This window comes from Poecilia reticulata, linkage group LG4, assembly GCF_000633615.1.
Source record: "Poecilia reticulata strain Guanapo linkage group LG4, Guppy_female_1.0+MT, whole genome shotgun sequence".
Taxonomy (NCBI): Eukaryota; Metazoa; Chordata; class Actinopteri; order Cyprinodontiformes; family Poeciliidae; genus Poecilia; species Poecilia reticulata.
The window spans coordinates 20,367,115-20,383,651 of NC_024334.1; the positions used below are offsets into that span (position 1 = coordinate 20,367,115).

At 39.6% G+C, this 16,537-nt stretch overlaps 1 protein-coding gene across 8 annotated transcripts in view; it reads right to left on the reverse strand.

Annotated features, from left to right (window-relative positions):
• Positions 1 to 16,537, reverse strand: part of dab1a (DAB adaptor protein 1a) — a 238,643-nt gene that overhangs the window by 32,095 nt on the left and 190,011 nt on the right. For all 8 annotated transcript variants that reach the window (XM_008407378.2, XM_008407379.2, XM_008407380.2 and 5 more), the window contains one exon: positions 3,111 to 3,250. In XM_008407378.2, coding sequence (XP_008405600.1) covers positions 3,111 to 3,250 — 140 coding nt within the window. The remainder of the gene's footprint in view (positions 1 to 3,110; positions 3,251 to 16,537) is intronic.

Consider the following 16,537-nt stretch of genomic DNA (forward strand, 5'->3'; position numbering starts at 1 on the left):
TGGATGGATGGATGGATGGATGGATGGATGGATGGATGGATGGATGGATGGATGGATGGATGGATGGATGGATGGATGGATGGATGGATGGGAAGAAAGATTATATAAGTTTATATACAGTCTACAACTGCCCCCAAGTGGTGAAATAGTAATTAACAAAATGAATCAGAAAGTAATAGCTGGCCTGCCCTGATGGAGGATGCATTTCAAACATTTGGCATGGAGACGTGAGTGATTCAGAGTGTAGTCTCATCTGACCTTAGATAACGTTTTAGGTCAGTACTGCAAGTTTTGAGCAGCGCAATTTTTTTGAAACGTGTAGTTTTAAGCAAAACTTAAAATGCTTTCTTGCGTGTTTGATTTATTCAGCAAAGAAAAACAAATATTACTCATTTATATTTGCCACCCACACCCTGACTGCAATATCTAATTTTAAGTCATGCACACGTTGAATTACTGAAGAAAATATCCGCACATTTCTGTAACCTGCAAAGGGCGTCTTGCGTTGTCTCGTTTAGGTCCACAGACATATTCCTGAGTTTAAATGCGAACAATAACTTAGCACAAATTTAAATGTGTCAACATTAGCAGTGTGGCGGTGCAGGTCTTTCAGTTCAGCACACAGCCGTCCTAAATCAATACAGCCATATTAAATATACATATGCACAACGTTTGTGCCTGGACTCTTCGTTCCACTAAGCAGTTTTAAAAGTGGCACCAAAACAAAGTAGAGAAGTCTTCCACTAAAATCTACCACATTTTCACAATGCACCTTAATATGCACTCGAACTTTATGATTTTATTTAATATTCGAATAATTCTCTCCTGACATAGAAAATTGATTTTTCCAATGAGATTTATCCTGTTTAAATAAAAGGCCAAGTAAATAAATAAAAATTGAGAAAGAAAGGCAGACCAAACCAAAGTTAACCTTTTACAATAAGATTCATAACTCTTAATTACTCACTTAAGATAATGTTAAGCCAAAAGTAAAACACTGGTGCACAGAGAAATAGGCTGAAGTCCAAATCCAGCTGCCTGCAGTTTTCAACCAGCCCTAAACACCACAGAGGTTTCTGCAGAGGGATTTTCTCCAACAACTGCGCTTCTATGGAGCATTCAAATGCAACTCCTACAACGGATCATCGTCTCTAGATAAACACTTCCAAAGTAACTTGCACAGTATTTTACATACAAATGACAGCAGAGTACGGTTTATCTTAGGCGATAAGTTGAGTTTATCAATGAATCAAATGTTTTTTTTCCCCCCTTCAGTTAAATTTTGCAATGCACTCCCCTGGGTTGTTATATTTCAGAATAATGTCAATGATATCAAAAGTCCACTATGTTGTTCGTCGAGCATCTTATGACGTCCTTTAGGTAAAGTCGCATCTTTATTCTGCTGATTTGTTTGATTTGTTTGTTTGGTGCTAACATTTCTCGGTTSCTGTATTGAAGGTCAACTCTGTATGCAGCGTTTTTTTTTTGCAGACCTACTATTTTTGTACATTGAAGGTCTGATTTCCTGAGAGGCTTGGTCCAGAACAGTCTGTGACATCTGACTACACAGATTAATGAGTGGTTTGCGCCCCCATAAACCTCTGGTCTGGATATGATTCATTGGTGTCTATGTAGACGCCAGAAATTAAGTCAACACAACTATTCTGGTCAAAAATAATACTTACTGATCATACATACGGTTGATATGTACTGAATGTTAGAAATGCTACAGTCTTTGTCGTTTTAGTTTAACAAGGTTTTGAAGAGTTCAATTGGATTTTAACTATCAAAGCAGCTCAACAGATTTTTTTTTTCAAAGTACTGGAAGCCTTATTATGCACATGATACACACCTTTTAGAGCAGTCAAAAAATATGAAGATGGAAAACGTTCCATCACGGCGCAACTTCTGAAAAACGGGAAGAACGTCCAGTATTAGAACGAGCTTAACTTTTATGTGGATCTGCAATGTTTAATCGTAGAAAGAGGAGAAGAAAAGGGTGGAACGAGAACAGAGAACCGGAGGAGCTGAACGAGGCTCAGGAGGAGCCACGTGAAATAAGAGGTGCAGAGACGAGAGTAAAAGAGTTGATGGATTTTCTGTCTAAATAAATGAGAAGGAGGGATCCCGTTTGATCAATGAGCTGTCTCTCCGCTTCTCACCCTTATAGGTCTCCGCTGGGTGGAGTTTCCACTCCACGCAAAACAAAACACAAATGTAATTTTCTCTATTTAATTTCCACCGGCAGGATGACTTGGGGATAATTAATAATGAATGAGCCGCTCCTCGCCTTATATCTTTGACAAAAAAGAAAAGAAAAAAGGATTTGTTGAAATATGCAGCTGTTTTTAACACGAGTTTCTTCATGCTGCAAAAGTCAATCAATTTTTTTTTTTTTATAAACGACGCTCTTTTTTCCCATGAATTATAATAAAGTAGCCAATCTGCTGTCATCTTCATCTTCACTCACCTGTCTCCTACCCATCATCTAAATGATCCCTCTTCCTGTACGACTTCTCTTCTTTGTTAACTGCCCCATCTGTCTGACTCCCCCTCTAATTGTTCCTGTCCTGCCAAATGAGACATTCACCCCAGTCCCCTTCTCATCCATATGGCTAGCCTCCTCACTTCCTCCTGCACCCATCATCATCATGCCTATAAATTAAAGCGTGCACTTTTTTTTCTCCCCTCCTATCTTTGTACTTGAACTTTTCTCCCCTGGAAATTTGCATATTGGGGGGAAAAAAAGCAGACAAACCCTGCATGCATGACTATATACGGAGGCGTGCTTACGCTGTGCTCTGTTAAACATGCATATTTAAATGTTCAACACTAGAATATGCATGAAGATGAACTGTTTATGGACCAAAAATAAAAAAAAAATAAAAAAAATAAAAATTGAACAGCCGCTGATGTTTTGTAGGTTTTGAGAGTGCGGGAAATACGTTCGGCCTGAGGCGATCCATGCTGCGTTGTTTCTCCACATTCTTCTTTTTTTTCTTGTTATTTTTAAATTATCATGCGAATTTAAAGTTTCCAGCTTGTGTCCACGCAAATCTCGTTTGTTTGCAACAGCAGAGAAATAAAAGGAAAGGGGAGCGTGTTCTTACCTTGAGCTTCATCATTGAGTCCTGGCAGAGCTTGTCTCCGCGGGCGGCGGTGACCTCGTCCAGGCCGATGAGTTTGGCCTTGTAGCGGACGCCATCGCCCTTAAAACGCCTGATGAGAGCTGCCTCGCTGCGATCCTGCCCTGCAGACACAAACCACACACACACACACGCGCGCGCACACGCACGCACACACACACACGCACACACACATGCACACACACGCACACACTGCAGTCAACAGTGCAGCTTCCAGTCAAGGACCTCAATCTACCTCGGACCAGCACTATTACCTCAGGGACATCAATCAAGTGGCCAACAAAAAGGCTTGAAACTGTAATTCTTTATGGGAGAAAAAAACAAAAACAAAAACAAAAACAAAGGTAAAAGTCAAAGGTAAAGATTTAACAACATCTTGTTTTGGGACTAACTCAGAAGTGATCGTGTTGAAATTGGTCAAAATACTAAGCGGATGTGCCTGTATTGTTCAGGAGGAATAACGTCGAAACTCAAAATAATGGTGTGACATTTTGTTCTTATCTCCCCCGTCTGCTGCGGTCCTTCCTCTCTCCTCTTCTTCTATTGTGCTCCCGATTGCCAACATGGTGCGAATGCATTAGTGCGTGTCAGCCGTGGCGTGAATGTGTTGACCTTGCTCTTGTCCTGGAAGTCTCTGTGTTATCTCCTGTGTTCCTTCTCGCACACACAATATAAGATGCGGGCAGAGCGGCTACTCATGAGGCTAAACTCTCGCTCCCTTTGTGTCACGCTGTCACCATTCTTCTCCAGACTGTTTTTTTTTTCTGCAGCCGAGATGCCGTGGGTGAGCAGTTCATCAACGCTTTTCCCGTCCGGAGGAGCACCAGCGAGTCTTTCCCGGTCAACTCCTCGTCGTGTGTCGTGTGCATGCGGCGCGGGGGGGGAACAGGGGGAAAGGAGTGTGAGTGTGAGGGTGAGAGCGAGAGGCGTAATGATAATGCAGCAAATTCAGATAATATATAGAGGCATTAGTTCTGTACTCTGTATCAGCGTGACTCTTTGGAAGGTCAGACTCGGAGTGATGGAGAGGTCCCACTCCTCCTTTTTTCACTCTTTCACACTCCCTCCATTCACACAAAGTCCCCAAAGCACCGCAGTGTAAGAAGAATGAGGCTTTAGATCCGGGGGGGGGGGGGGGAAGGACGGGGGACGCCGCGTTTCACAGCGCTACTTAATCATAGTTGCCCACCGCTAATCTACTTTATGTCTGCGTTACTTGCTTACTTATGCAACTTTAAATGTGCATCAGCGTCACATGATGTGAATCGTATTTACAGCAATTTGTGTGTATCAACAATGGGTGGGCATTTATCTCACCGTTTATCATTTATTGTGATAAATTTCATATCAGGATAAGAATTTTGACTCATCGTTATCACGATAAATTCCAAATAACGACGTGAACCACCCAAAGCTCTCCACATTGGATTACTAGTTTTTCTACTTTCTCCACTGTTTACTCAATAAAAGCATCAATAAATATCAGTAAGTTTAAAAAATATGCATCTTAGTGATACAAATCACACTTCTTAAAGAAGAGTTTTAGTATTTGTGTTTGTGGGGAGCTTGCTATGTCATGCAGTCAAAGCCATAAAAGTATTTTTTTAATCGTTTTTTTAAGTCCGCATCGCCCAAATCCACTGTGTTCAGTCCTCAGAAATCCAGTCTTTACACTGCTACCAAGAAGAAGAACCAACAGTTTGCACTACCAAAAACACTCTTCAGTGTGGAAGTTGTACCTTAACAAAAATAACTCAGTGGTAGCCATTTTTAGTTTTTGGTGAACTGTCTAAATAGAAGTGATTTAAGTCAGAATCTGTTTAAAAGGAAAATGTATTTTCTACTGAATAACGTTGGCTCTTAATTAGAAATGCTTCACTGGCCTAAATCCAACTATAGTAGCTACAACAAAGGCTGAATTCACTACAGCAAATTTGTTTGTGTTTTATCCTTGTGAGCTTTTTACCTGATGTTCTTAATTGAACATGTTGGCGCATTTTGAAATGTTTGCATTGTTTAGGAAATCTCAAAAGCAAGGATAAATGCTCTGCAAATGCTTCTGTTTTAGTCATGCTAACTGTGCTAATTGTGCTAATCGCTGAAATAAAATCAACTTTTACTGTGACATTTTTCGAGTTATGTGGTTTCAGGAACTGATGGTCTGATGGGACAACCCTCAACCCTTTTTCCCCACTGCCCAGCTGCACCAAGACCTCGGGAGGACTAAAGAGAAATCTGAATCACCCAAGGTCAATCCTCTCTAAAAGATTAGCAATCGGAAATTAAACACAAAATTCTGATTAGTGCATCTCCATTGAAAGTCTTTGTCTCATATAAGGGAAAACTTGCAAAGGAAACAGTTTTCCCCATTGATAAAATAAAAAGAAAATCATGCACACAGACACTGTGCATGAACTCGCAGTGCTGACTCACTGAAGAGACGGACTCAGCCACAGCCATACTTTCAGTAATTCATCACCACCTCAAAACCCTAAGAGACAAGGCAGCTAAAGAATTTCTGCCCTTGTTTGGTAGAAAACGACTCGTTCAGATGTGTCGCCTCAGTGGGGATTCGGATGAATGGAGGCGTTTTAATCACCAGGCTGTTCTGCTTCCATTTCATTTAGAAATGTCCCACAAACTGACAAGTTTAGGAAATGTACTCATCAACAACCCTGTTGAATGTTAACGCAAAGTTGCTACGACAACTCCTCCAAACTCGTCCTTTCTTCTCGTGGAATCAACAACATGAAATGTGTTTCCTGCTACAAAGTCTTAACATGCCAATTCATAATTCATAATTAAAACATGAGACACTTCTGAGACGCTGGGTGCTCTTAATCCATGTGCTTGGAAACTGACTTGGGAAGTTTTATCAAACATCTGTGGAAATGTAATGCTTCATGTTGAACATTAAGGTTTCATTACCCCAAAAACAGCAAATTTTTACAGATTTAGCTTACATTTAGTTACCACAAATGTGTTTTGTTGAGGTTAGAGTGAGTTTTAGCTTGTGTTGCCACTAAAACGCTGTGCAAAACTTTCATAAAAACATCAAATACTTCTGTCAAGGCAACATTATCAGCATGAATAATTAGCGTCACAGTGTGTTGGTATATCGCTGTAAAATCCAGTTTTGTATTTCAGTTGTTTATGAGCATTACATGAAACAAATTTCTCTCTATGCCATGGTTACAATATGTTCACAAAATTGAAACGTCACAGTTTAAGACACAGAGCTGCTTCAGAAATTACTCTATTGAGCAAATAATGTCTTTCTGTGGATTGCTAAACCTGGAATGAAGTATTTTGCATATATGGAGGAAGAAAATCTACTAAAATTTTAGAGCTTTGCAGATCTAAATTATACAAAATTTCATTGTATTACTAGAAATTTGTGGAAAAAGTACCATCTGCTGAAAACTGATGGAAGAAATGGAAAAAGGTGACTGGCTAGACTTCTGACTTTGTAAAAAATGATGGTTAGAGTACCAGAGATATGTTATGGGGTTGAGAAAGTAGCAAGTGTACAGCAAACAGAACACCAAACACCACAACACGGACCAAATATCTACACCAAGTAAAAACATCCAGACGTATGTAAAGCTCAACTGAGCAGCAGCTGACAACCAAACCAAAAAATAGGAGGAAATTACCGGTTGCACAGATCTATTACCATTATAAATCTGGCGTAAATGTAAAGCAGACTGCCCATGCTAAACAGCTGCAATAAATGGAGAAAATTGCATTTGTAAATTTCCCCCTGGGTCTTTGATTTAAATGATTGAATTTATCGTTTTACAAAGTAAGCATAAAAACCGCACAGTTAAATAAAAAAAAAAAGAAGATACATTTCTCCTCCCTGTTTGTAGAATCCCACAGTGTGCAGAGTTTATCTGTCACTTCAGGGGCACGGATCTGTGTGAGTGTTAAACAACGCTAGATGTGTCCAGCTGCTTTTGTCTCAATGGAGCAGCAGTTTTCATTTGAGTCTGACATTTAAGACCTGCTTGCTCCATCTGCATCCATCACCATTACGGCAGCTGTACTTAGCACAGAGGGTGGAGAGTCAAAGCGAGGCAGCGAGGTTGGTAAAGGCCAAGAGAGGAAGGGGAGGGGAGGAAGGCGGTGAGAGTTCGGGGTTATTTCTCCTGCTGAGTGGTTTATATTATTACCTTTTGGAAGCATCTTCCATGAAAGACCTCCCCGTGTGTCTGTGTGTGTCTGTGTCAGCGGGTGTGTGAATGTGTGTTTCGGGGAGGGGGAGCCATTCGGTCTGCTGTAATTAAATGTCTGGTATTGCTGTGACCCCACTGAGCTTCAAACTCAACTAATGAAAGAATCTTTCGTTTCATCTGTCATGCTGTTCCACACACACACTCACACACGCAGGCACATAGAGGAACCCGAGCAGCATAGTATCACTTACTGCCACGCTCACACAGACAGAAACCAAGCCGTGTGTGGCAGCACGTTTGCAGCGATCATAACTAGTTTGCCATAAAGATGAAAGAATCTCGTGCGGCATCAATCTTAGTAGCTTCACAGGTGAACACACATGCTAACACACAGAAAGACTGCTAACATCAGAGTCGGAGAAAAGCACGGGCCGCTATGAGATTCTCACAATTTGGTAAAGCTTGAGTAAAAATGCCACGAAAATCAAACAAAATGTATAATGAGCTACTTGGTTTAATTTAAAACAGAGCAGTAACAAAAAATCCTACTGCTGCAAAAATCATAAAACATACTGCAAAGTGGAGATCAAACACTTCAAAACAGTGTCACCCTCATATTTCAGTTGTTCACTTTGATGGCTAATGGGCTTACCTCAATGAAACACATCCACAATTCAGATTTTCTGATGATTTTAAAATTACACGAAAAAACTGAATGTGATTTTAACACATAAATCTTATCTCACGACCTAATCAAGCAGAGGGAAGATTCATGACTTGATGCTTTTGCAACAGATAGTCAGGCGCCTATTAAGTCTAAAAGTCAGTGCAGAGATTTGGTACGTGCACACACTGCCAAAAGAACCACTACCAGTTTTAATGACTGTATCACTCTATGCTTGGGTGGCCAGCACACATGCCTGACCTAAACTCCAAAGATAAAAGGAGGATTGCTAAGAAGATGATGAACCAGGTTGATATTTCTACATTAAAAATCCTTTTTTTTTGTTATTTTGTTGTTAAAACACTTGAAATATATCACTCTGTGAGGATCTATAAGGTACTTGGGTTTTAACACTTAAACTGAAATAAATTTTTCATATTAAAATAATGCAGCCTGTTGTTTCCCTGGTGCAGCAACAGGTGAAAAGGGGTGGCGCTATAATAATCCATGCTTCATCCAACATGGAGAAAACAGATGTTAGCACATTCAAACATGTTTTTAAAAATTGGTCTGCTTTGATACCAGTAGTGTAAGTGGCATGTAGCTATTTAAGCTAAAGTCCCTCTTCAGTATGTGTGTGTGTGTGTGTGTGTGTGTATGAGATAGCACTTGGTATGCAGAGTTAGTTCATAACTGTCTGTTGCAACAAGCAAAGAGGGAGGGACGGACATAAAGCCTAAAGCAACGATGGAAAAGGGGGGGTACAGAACGTGATGGATGGATGACTGAGCCGAGCCCCCATTGGATAAATGTCAGTCAGGATTAAAGCGTTATGACAGGCAGAACTCGACCAGCTCGCTTTCGCGTGCGCACGCAAACACACACATTCTTCCACAGGTGATAGATGGCAGGTGACTGCTGGTGCCGTGCACCGAGCCCTCAAGGAAAGCCCCCAGCATCGCCCCTGGCAAATGTAGCCTCCTGCCTTCTGCGTGCCCCTCCATCACTCTCTCCCAACTGATTATCCCTTTTTCACCGCCATCTACTTCACTAAAGAAGGGTTACATTTCAATTACGCATTCTGGGTATTTACATCTCTGTGTCAGCAGGTTCTGCAGACCATGTCTACCGTTTCTTTTCACGATTGCAGTTTTAAAAAATGAAACTGGGGAGGGCGAGATGAGAGCAGTCAGATAAAATGCCCCGAGAGCTGGGTCTAGAGAAGAACGAAGCTTCTTCTGATCTCTTGTAACACAATCCAAAGCATTTTTTAAAACGTTTGTGTGATTTATTCGAAGATATTTTTTTTTTGTAAAACTGATTTCAAAAGCAGAGAAAATTCTAGCATTTAACTTACTTATTCACCCCAAAACTCGGTAAGAGAGACGTTTTCTTCATTAAAAAGAATGTCAGAGGGTTTGTAGCTTCTGAAGGAACGTTTACTCCATAAATTACTTTATAGAGATCAGATGCTAGGCTCGCGTGCGCAATCTTGACTTTCCAGTTTGTGTCAGGGAAGTTGCTGGGAAGACATTTGCTTTCCCTCAGAAATAAAACGTCAGATTCTTTGCATGTACAATAGGCGGTGCATCTCGGTTTGTTTCCAACAGGCCTAACTTGTTTGCGGTGGCTGTTTGTTTCACTGCGCTCCAGATGAAAAGGCTCCCAGAGGCTCCTTAACTACAGCTGGGATGGTTCCCAACAAACACTCAACAGCACATGAGGGAACCAGGCAGTTACTCTCCAATTAATCCTGCCTCTAAACCCTACTGCTGGGTGTGTGTGTCTTTCTTTACCTATCAGAAGCTTGTTCAGATGAGGCACACTCTTGTACTATCCCTCACACAGACACGTTTGAACCCACAGAACAGCATGTGTTAAGAAAACAACATGTTGCTGCTTCTGCTTGATTCTTGCAGTTCTCTCTGCAGTGACTGGATGCGCTGCAGAAGCAGAACCACAGTTGTCAAAGTGAAACATGGCTCGTCTTTGCATCAAAGTAAAGTTAATCTTACTAGAGGTTTTTTTTTGTTTTGTTTATTTGTTTTACCAATTTATGTCTTAACCCCAGACATAAATATTAAACTATTAAAATTAGAATAATGACTTTGAATTTTTACATCCATGTTTTAATGTATATCCGATATATAACCAACTTAGGTTATAGAGAGAAGCCCAGTTCTCTCTGCTATAATAAATATATATTTTATAGCTTCAAGTTGCTGAAGCTGCTTATGCAAAGTAGGGAGAATTATCCACAGCATTTTTAAATCATCAATATCCCTCACTCCCCAGATCATCTCCTTGGCCTTACCCATGACCAGATTTTTTTTCACTATTATTTTTGCTGAAAGTAAAAAAAAAAAAAAAAATCACACATTTCCATGTGCACATTTTCAAATCTGCATTATAGTTTATTTTGTCAATCTGGCTTTTGCATAACAATCTTAATGTTTTGCAGCTTTTTCAATAAAGCTAATGTTGATATAAAAACCATGTTGACAGCGGCACTGTTTTTCCACAGTTGTTTTGCTCGTTGTGCTTACACAGCCCCGCTGTCAAGAAGAGAGCAGCTGAAACGTCACTTGATGAATGTTATGACACTCAAAGCAAAGCGCTGAGTTACAGAAGCAGAAGATTTACATTTTCCACAAGTTTCACTTGCATACGCTTTACAGGAACCCCACTGACAATCAAATCATCAATGATCAAAACACAGGAAGAAGGCTAATGTTAACTCAGCACTTCATCAACATCAGACATGTGAGGAAATGAATGATAAAGCTATGCTATGCTCCTTTCAGTTGTAGTGGCCTCCTCTGTCTCACTGAATACACATTTTGAATATTGAAACGTTAAATGCAGATCTATACGATTCTTAAAGAACAAAAAATGATAATACATGAAGAATATCCTCAATGTTCTTTGTTGTTTTGCTTTGTTATTCTCCATACTTCTTGTGTACATTTATTAAAAGGTTTGCCAATCACTGCTCACGACTAATAAAGCTTTAAAGGTACACAGTGGAGAGACAGGAAATAGGAAACTCTATGCACGTGTTAAAATATATATGCATAATTTTTACATTAATTAGCCAAAATCTTCAAACATTTGTATGATAACCGCTATTAATCTGCTTGTCGTCTGCATAGAAAGAAACAGTTATGTTTCTTTTTAGATGCTACTTTTACTAAAGTGTTTTGATTAACACGTTTTTTTGTTTTTTTCGTATGTCTTCACTTTAACAAACCTGGAAAGAAATGTTTACAGATCAATACCATTAATATTAATGGTCTCACCAAAGCTAAGGCAGGCAGAAAGCTCAGATGTTTCCACAGAGTGCATCTTAGTTCAGTTTCAGTTTTTGTGTCTCACTCAAGAGGTGAGCTTCCAGGTAGGAAGTGAAATATCAGTGTGCAGAGCAGGAGGAGTTAAACATGAGGTCACTTTGATGAGCCACAAATCTGCACTCCAAGCTCCAAGTGGAATAACATTATTGCACTGTGGCTAATCTGAATAAATCAAGTCTTTGCCTTTGTGTCTTTTGAAACACATAAATACATAAGCACTATTTTTTGAATTGCAAAAACACCAGAATACACATTTAATTCAAGCACTAAAAGCGGATCTACAGAATGTGTCTGAATGTGTGTGTGTGTAGGCGTGTGTGTGTGTGTGTGCGTGTGTGTGGTTTAACGTGACCTTAAATTATGAAAAGCACATGAATATGCTTAATAATCTTCCTTTTACATCCAAGATTTGTCTTCCTCTCACACATTAACCTCCTCACCTGCAGTTTTTACTGGGATAAAGAGGCCAGAGAAGTGAACCTGAGTTATATTACAATCAATCTGTGTTATGAGGCCATTTTCTGAACACACAGGACAAATTAGAGCTGAAAAAACAAAATAAATAAATAAATAAAAATAAAGATCAGACATACAGCGCTGCACATTGCCATCCCACCCACTCTGAAACACCCACAGTCTGAGTGAAGGTCACTTTAAAAAGCAGACAGAAAAAACCCTCGACTTGATTGTACAGTCAGAGTTGGGAACACAGACAAGCCACTTCTGAGCCGCTTACTCATATAGCAGATGAAACTTTTCATCTTTCATCTTATTTCAAAGACTTTCCAGTTATGGCAATTTTAAGACTTTACAGTGAACTGCTAGACAATGCTTTTATGTCATAAAAAAACTGTTTTGTGTTTGGAAATCATTAGTGATATGCCTCTGTGGAGCTTGATGAATGTCTCTTATCTGTCTTCTAGCTTCTTCTTTAATTCCTCTTTGCTTAATTATTTCAAATTTTTTGAGTTTGGAAGTTACAAGAAAGTTTTGTTTATTTTTTTAATAAACAAAATAAACAAAACTTTATTTTGATTAAAATAAAGCTTTGCTGTAACTCAGCGCTTTGCTTTGAATGTCATAACATTTCAGTTTAAATTAGCTGTTTAATCTGAAAACAGTTTTAAATTTTTTTTATTTTTCCACAATTTGTTTATCATCCATCCATCCATCCATCCATCCATCCATCCATCCATCCATCCATCCATCCATCCATCCATCCATCCATCCATCCATCCATCCATCCATCCATCTCCAGCCCAGGCTTGTTGGAGTATCTGAGCAGATTTTAATTTGGGGGCCTCTTTTCTTTTAAGTCTGTCATAATTAATAAAGATTTAAGAAAACAAGTATGGTGGTGCAAATTTTTTATTAAATTTTTTTCCAAGAAATTGCAGGACAAAAGTCTGTTACTCTTCTTCTATAGTCTCATAACAGTCGGTGTGTGACATGTAACCCAGACGCATGCAACAGAAAGTAGAAAGTTGGCATTATAATCGGATTGATTTAATATAACTTTTGAATTATGAAGGTATGAACATAACTGGTGTGTACAGAAACATGGCACTGAGATTTTGATGCGATTTCTGCCAGTACTCCTGGGCAGTCTTTATGGAAAGCCAGTGGTGCTGAAATTTCTTAATGCAGTGTTGGACTTTGTGCCCAATGCACAAATCTCTAAGATGCAGAACACGATGCAAAGTAATTAGTCTATTATGTTGAAAATGAAAATAATTTTCAGTGGTGAGCAGGACATGGAAGAGTTGCAGAACGAGTTGTTTTAATTTCCATTATATTCAGTAGGGAAACGTGTCTCCAAATGTACATGTTCAAGATACAAACAGGCTGGTTTCACTCAGCTGAGATCAGAGGTCCATTCCCATCCCCATTCCCTCCATTCCCATCCTCCATTTCCAGGAGGATTACTTTCTCCAGTTAACAAATGTGGTTTCATGCTTAGAGGAGCAAACTCTCACCCTGATCGCTTCATATCTATGCATTAATTCTCATCTAGTGAGCAAGGAAGCATTTAAAGCTTTAAACGTCTCAAACAGAAACGCCTCTTCTGGCTGCAACAATACCGACTGTATTGTCATCGAACCACATCTGAGAGGAATAGAGGTTTCACGTTCTGTATGATGTGAATAAAACACCAAGAATATATTGAAGGAAAAAAAATGAAACAACGCGTTACAAGTTCACGTCCTGATTAGGAGTAAAGTCTAAATGAAGGGAAAAGCAGGAGGCATCCAAGTCCTGCTCTTATCTGGGGAAATGCAAGTCATCCAACACACACACACACGCACACACACACACACACACGAGCGCTCATATGTTCTATAGGGGAAGAAGGTGATTTAATCATCTCTTCTCCCTTTCATCTCATCTCAGCCTTTTCTATCTCCTCTTCATTTTAATATGAAACCAACAAAAGCAACAGTTAGTGAGAGGCCAGCCTCAACCCTCTTGACTCTTTTTCATATCTTTTAGCCACTATCTCAGCAGCCCTCTGTCTTCCAAGGGCTCTTGGAGGTAAATCTCCTGTCTCACTGTTGCATTAGGTAATTGGACCCAGTAATGAAGGCGAACATGCTGAGAAGATGTATAGGTATTTGAAGAAAATCAAACCTTTTCATTTTGTGAACAGAAAAATGGCGACTGGTGTGTGTCTCTGTGAGGATATGAAAACATTTATAGAAAAAGGTGAAAGACATTGGAAAAAAAAAGTGCATCTGCAGTCAGTAGACTTCCCTGAGATGTCATAAGAGAGTTGTAATGTTTCTCTATTAAATCTTTTTATGGGGAAACTGAATTTTGATGTTTCATTAGTGGCAATCCATAAACACCAAAGTTATCAGAAATATTAAGGCGGAATGGAGCTCTCTGTTTTGATTTCTCTCATGACTCAAATGACTTTAGAACAACAACAAAAATCAAAGCTTTATTTCATGTGATCATGTGTTTCCCAGGGATCGTTATTGAGGTCAAACAATAACGCTTTTGTTTATATTCAGTGAGATGGAGAAAAAGAAAAGTTAGAGGAGAATAAGAGACTAAAATAGATTGAAAAATATTGTGACATGTATCAAACAAAACAAAACAAAAAAATGAACATGCTGCAAAGCAAAGCAAGTTAGCTTAGCATATGAGGGTAAAATGACCAATAGCTTTGCAAACAAATGTGTTTCAGATTCCTAAAACAACTTTACCTGCAGTTATTATTATTATTATTATTATTATTATTATTATTATTATTATTATTATTATTATTATTATTATTATTATTATAGCCACCAGAAGATCAAACAGGCATTAAAAATGCATATGTTAGAAAATGCTCAAATGGATGTAAATGGAGGGCTGAGATATGGGATGGAGTGGAAACACCTGGTTTAACACACATCCAATCAACCAATTAATTGAGTACATTTTGATAGATGACTAAAATATTCTATATCTGAAGCCGAACTCAGCTGAGACTAAAAGGTGACGCTTTTTTTCCAGATTAAGTCTGAATATGCCCATCCTGCGAATTCGTATTTAAATATTCATTCAAGGCCCCAATTTCTGCCGATGAAGCGGCGCCCACAGGGACCGCAACACTGTATGCCACACACATGCACACACCTAATCCCAGGGCTTTCTTTGGGTAGCTGTTCATTTACAGCAGCAAAAGAGGAACCTGTAGCTCTCCAAAGGCCCAACCATCATCAAAAGAAGAAGAAAAAGCCTCTCATGCTCCGTCCCTCTCATCCTTCCCTTAATCTCCCAGCCCTGAGCAAAAAAACCAACATTTTTAGTCTAAAAGATACGTCTAACTAAAAACCAAAAGTGTCAGACCTATTTGCTTCTTTAATCCACCTGTCTGTGTGAATGTGTGTGTTTGTGTGTCTGACTGTCAAACACTGCAACTTTCAAAGCCTCAGCAAACACAGCTAACTCCTCAGCCATCCTCCTTTCATGCCAGGCTGAGTACGTCAGAACAAAGTATCCTCTCATGTCTGTCATCCCAGCCAAAACACAGAACTGGAAGTAACTGGAAGTAACTGAAAGTTGTTGTCTTTCCCTCCTCGGTCTCTCATTGCGTTTCATCTTGAGTAATGCTCCATCTCCCTTCATCTGCTCAACAAGCTTCCTGGGAGAGTGACGGAGTAAAGGAGGACTGCTGAACATCATACGGCTGAAAAACAAAGACGGAGCTCCGCCATCTGCCACAGGGTCTAACTCTTATTCTTTTAGCAGGTACACACACACACATACTGTACACACACACACCCACGCACACACACACACCCACGCAAACACACACGCACAAGCACGCACACCCCCACATCCCCCCCGCCCCCCCACACACACACACACACACATATTACTTTCTTAAACTTAACTGAAATTGCTGCACTTTATGTTTAAGTCAGCTTTGGCTTAGCATTTTAGTGTTCCTACTTATGTTGAGAACATGAAGAAAAAAGATGCATTCATTGTTTTTGCATTCCTTCTTTTCTGAGTTCAGCTAAAGAAACAGGAAGAATAAAGGCGAGCATGAACAACAGCTAACTAAACAGAAGGGAAAACAAACTCAAACTGCGCCTTCAGGAACACTCAACACTGAACTCTTTCAAACAGATGACTGCAGAGATCAATTACATATGTAGAAAAACAAAACACTCACAGCCATTTGCTCAAAAAATAAGTAATGATGGTTGATAGAAAACAACAAAAAAGGACACAGATAACAAAACGTTTCAGTAATCAGGCATAAAATCATGACAACCTGCCTGGTAGTGTCTTGGTTTTACCTGTTCTGCCCCCAGCAGATCCCTGAAGTCATAGTGTGTTATCTGACACCAATATAATGTTATTACTAGTTTTGTAAGTTGTGAGGTGGCGTCTCTAAATCTTAGGCCTGCTTGAGATCTGAGAAATTTCGAGGCAAATCCATAGACGGCAAACTTTTCTACTTGCGCTCTCAACTCGACGAACGGCTGACAAATTCATAAACCGATACGCAAATCAGCAGACAGGCAACCTGCACAGCAACACATTGAGACGGCGGGCAAAGCTGAAATCAAACTTCCACCAATAACTTCTAAAGTAATGTGAGCTGCAGCAGCTTGTCTGCTGGATCATACAACACAGGCCAAGACTTCAATCCCCACATTTATCGACAAGCTCGTTCTTTCCACAGAGACTCAGACC